This window comes from Fukomys damarensis, unplaced genomic scaffold, assembly GCF_012274545.1.
Source record: "Fukomys damarensis isolate Sample0158 unplaced genomic scaffold, DMR_v1.0_HiC HiC_scaffold_19, whole genome shotgun sequence".
Classification (NCBI taxonomy): domain Eukaryota; kingdom Metazoa; phylum Chordata; class Mammalia; order Rodentia; family Bathyergidae; genus Fukomys; species Fukomys damarensis.
In genome coordinates this window covers 46,620,330-46,624,427 of record NW_022900931.1, presented here as the reverse complement: position 1 = coordinate 46,624,427, position 4,098 = coordinate 46,620,330, and the positions used below count along the sequence as shown (strand labels likewise).

Sequence of the window (4,098 nt, the reverse complement as noted above, 5' to 3'; positions counted from 1 at the left end):
CAGAGTCATCTGCATTTTTAACAGAGACTAGCATGTTAAGCTAAACTAGGAGGGAATTCAGAGTGGAACCCTGGCCACCAGCAAAAGAGGAGGATGCAGTCTGGAGACTTGACAATATCTGATAATTGACCTCCTGCCAGAGTTCCAACTGAAGGAGACGCCCTGGTTCTCAACCAGCCACAGGAGAGGACAGGAGAGAGTCCAAGGAGACATACTATCAGGTTGGAAACTTCATTAAGTATTTATGTAAAAATTTGGGCTCCTCATTGCTCAGGCCTGGTCACATGACCCAGAGAGCACAAGAAGTAGGGCCAAGAGTCAGATCTGAGGAGCTTCTGCAGGGCTGATTCAGTGACTTCTCTGCCACAGGTCAGGAGTCCCAGGAGCAGGGCATGCTTGGGAGGGGTTGTAGGGCTTTGCGGAGGGAAAGAAGAAAAGAACAAGGGAGAGGAAGTGCCACCAAGTGAGATCGCTGGGGTAAGTGGGAAAGACATTTTCCAACTTCTGAGGGTTTGAGATTTCAGGAAGGGAGGAAGAAGGGGAAACACATTACCCTTATCTCTGGGGCCCAGGAGGGTGGGGACACAGAAGAGCTGTTGGTGAGTCATGCCGTTCTGTCTACTCTTTAGTGGGAGGATGTCAGCTCTGGTGCAGGGGACTCAACACAGACCTCTTCTAGGCCTCATAAGCGGGCTGGTTAGGAAATGAGCAAAAGAAACCCCCCTGTCTGCCTCGCCTAGTGAGGATATGTCCCCCCCAACTGAGGCTTCCAGGGCTGGCTTTGTGGGGACAGAATGGAAGTGGCTGTCAATGAGAGGCTGAAGATGGCAGGGTCACCTGTGGGAGCCTGGAGATCCACCTGGCTCTCTTGTGCTGCAGGAGGCACAAGCCCAGCAGGCCCTACAGGAGCCAGGGCTGCCTCGAGCTGCCCTGGGATTCCGTGAGGTTGACACACATTCCACCTGTCTCCTGCTCTCTGCAGTCCACCACCTTCAGGAGCTAGGAATGGGTGGGAGATGCGTCTCCTAGTACTCACCCACTGGCCACCTTCTTTCCCTCTGCCCCCATCCCCTACCAGCACATCTCCATCTTCCACAGCTGCTACAGCCAGGTCGGTCATGTGGGTGCTGACGGCCCTCCTGCTCCTGGGTGAGTCCTCTATGAGGTAGCAACAGCAGCAGGACTTTGGGTGCAGGAGGACAGGTTGGTCAGGGCAGGGTTTAGAGTAGGTGAGTGTCTATGCCATCCTCAGTTTCCAAGTGACGCCATATCTGTTTTTGGAGGGTGAAGAGGAGGCAGCTTTATCAGAGCTGGGGTAACCAGGGGCAAAAGAAGGAAAACAGACTTTAAGACCATTCAGTCTTTCCCAGGGTCATCAGAGACTTATCTCCAACATTCCCATCCTTCCTTCTTTCTTGTTTTACAGTTCCAAGCACTGGTCAAGCTGGTGAGTTTTGCATATCTCGGTCATCCCAATTTTTTTCCACAATTTTTACTCCACCCCACTCTAAGTGAACCGCTTAGGTAGATTCCCCACTACTTTGGCTGTTCTGGGATAGTACATCTTCCTCAATCCCTGAGACTAAGTTTGTTGGCACTCAGAAATGGGTGCTGACCAGTGGACTGATAGCTTGTAGCTCCATGAATATGGTCTCCTCTCCCACAGGGATGGGTCAGTACATGGGCTGTGGCCTGGAAAATGGGGCTTTCTTAAACTTCAGGACCTCAGGCCGTGTGCTTGGGCACCTCGCCTTGGTTCTCCTTCCCAAATCTCCTCTCACACACCTCAGCTACACTGGAGAAGCCTGTCTTGTCTCTACACCCACCTTGGACCACGATCTTCAAGGGCGAGCGGGTAACCTTACGGTGTGATGGACATTACCCTCTGCTCCTGGAGCTGCGGCCCATTAACACTCTCTGGTATCTGGGCCACCTACTCCTGCCCTCCCACAAGAAGAGCATCGAGGTGCAGACACCAGGGGTGTACCGATGCCAGACACGGGGGGCACCTGTCAGCGACCCCATCCACCTCTCCGTGTCTAATGGTGAGTGGTCTGAGCAAGGGGAAGGGGGCATGAGCGTAATGCTATGCTTTTCTGTGTATCCATAACAGTAATGTCGGGACAATGTGGCACATACCTGTTGTCCCTGCACTTGGAAAGCCATGGAGGAGGATTGCGAGTTCAAGTCCAGCCTGGGCTACATAGCAAGTTGAAGGCTAGCCTGTACTACACAGCAAGACCTTATCTCAAAAAGAGAGCATTTGATTAAGAATTTATTACAGACATATATACACACAGAGGGATCAACTGAAACTGACTAAAGATACCTGAAGGGTTTCAAAACAGGATAAGAAAAATAATCACTTGTTAATTAAGACACTTTCACAGGGAATGCATTAATTCTAGCTTCATAGGCCACGATTTGCATTTAGAATATAAGAGACGTCGCTCAGTGTTCGTATTAGCACTTAGACTTCATGTGAATACTCTGGGGTTTCCTGTTGGGGAATTGTTAGTGAGAGCAACAGTGACACTGACTATAACAGATTATGGTTACTGCTTAGGGTCTGAGTATAATGCATGTCTTGTGGCATTTCTTTGCGGAATTCCCTCTCAATGTATAGCATCCAAAATGGTATTTGTATGTGTTGGGGGCTATGATCATGCCATGATCACGATGATGACTGGGTAAATACATGGTGCTGCTGGGGACATCTAAGGCTACCCTGGGAAGCGTTTAGGAAGTTTTATTAAGTAGATGAAATATCTACCTAGACATTCGGGCTAAGTAGGCTTCAATTTAAAATGAAGGAGGGTCTTTTCCGCTGAGGAAACAGCAGGTACAAAGGCCCTGGGATCAGAGAAGACCCAATTCTCCCAGCAGTTCCTATAGCTGGAATCTAACCCGTGTTAAATGAAAGGTGGGAGGATAGAGATGAAATAAGTTAGGGGAAAATACGGAGAGAGTACCGGGGAGGTGAGGACAAGCTCAGGAAGGTCCTGAAGCCACTCAGAGGAGTTTAAACTGGATTCTGGTGGGCAGTGCTCTGAGACAGGAATCGAGTCTGGGGCATCTCTACCTCCCTAGGACGCCTTTCTCTTTCCTGCCACTCAGAGCTTTCTGCAGTATGAGACTTATCTGACGGGCTCTGGAGAGAGGGAGGGAGCCCTGAGGACAGCAGGGAGGGCTAGCGGCTATGGGGGAAGCAAGGCGTCAGAATGCGAGAGCTGTGGCTGAAAGTTCCGCGCGGTGAGTCTTCCCGCCTGTCGGTTGCAGACTGGCTGATCCTGCAGGTGCCCTACACGGCGGTGTTCGAGGGCGAGCCGCTGATCATGCGCTGCCGCGGCTGGTACGACAAGGTGGTCTACAAACTGCACTACTACCGCGACGGCCAGGCGGTGCGCTATTTCCACTCGAGCACCAACTACACGGTGCTGCAGGCGCGCGCCAGCGATAGCGGGCGCTACCAGTGCTCGGGCACCATGCGCATCCCGGTGGAGAGCGCGCCCATGTTCTCCGCCAAGGTGGCCGTGACCGTGCAAGGTGCGCGACCGTGCCAGGTGGCCCGGAGCAGAGCGGGACGGGAACCAGGCTGGGAAAGGAGGGGCAGGGATTCAAGTAGCTGCTATTTGGCGGATTTCGCTGTGGAAGGAGCGCTTTGCCCGCAGCATGCTTTTAGACTGGTGTATGTTCTCCCACGACACGCAGGGGCTTCTTGTTCTGTCGGGGGACCTCAGATAAAGGCAGCTCCGGCCACAGCCCTTCAGGAAGGCAGCTGCAGTGGTAGGGGCGTTTGAGAGGGGCACGGGGGACCTGTTCTCGAGCGTCCCCCTTCTAGGCTGGAGGGTCCCACTAGGGGTCAGTTGGGACGTGAGGTGTGGCTCCTGGCCTGATCTCGCCTCCCTTCACACTGTCCGGATCCGTGGACGCGGTCCCCGGCCCCACATTTCGGAAGGGGTGCTTCCCTCCTGCCACGTGCACGCAGCCGCTTCCACCCTGCCTTGGGTCCTCGTGGGAAAGGGAGTCGCGCGGGACCGCCTATCCCAGCCCTTGTGAGGACCCAATGGGCGTCCTCAGCCCCCGGATCTCTCCGCA

General features: G+C 53.5%; 1 protein-coding gene across 1 annotated transcript in view; it reads left to right on the top strand.

Annotated features, from left to right (window-relative positions):
* Nucleotides 1-307: 307 nt before the first annotated feature.
* Nucleotides 308-4,098, top strand: part of Fcrlb (Fc receptor like B) — a 5,241-nt gene continuing 1,450 nt past the window's right edge. Inside the window, exons 1-5 of the mRNA XM_033765966.1 lie at nucleotides 308-477; nucleotides 1,079-1,149; nucleotides 1,427-1,447; nucleotides 1,791-2,045; nucleotides 3,280-3,786. Coding sequence (XP_033621857.1) covers nucleotides 1,119-1,149; nucleotides 1,427-1,447; nucleotides 1,791-2,045; nucleotides 3,280-3,786 — 814 coding nt within the window. The 5' untranslated portion in view covers nucleotides 308-477; nucleotides 1,079-1,118. The remainder of the gene's footprint in view (nucleotides 478-1,078; nucleotides 1,150-1,426; nucleotides 1,448-1,790; nucleotides 2,046-3,279; nucleotides 3,787-4,098) is intronic.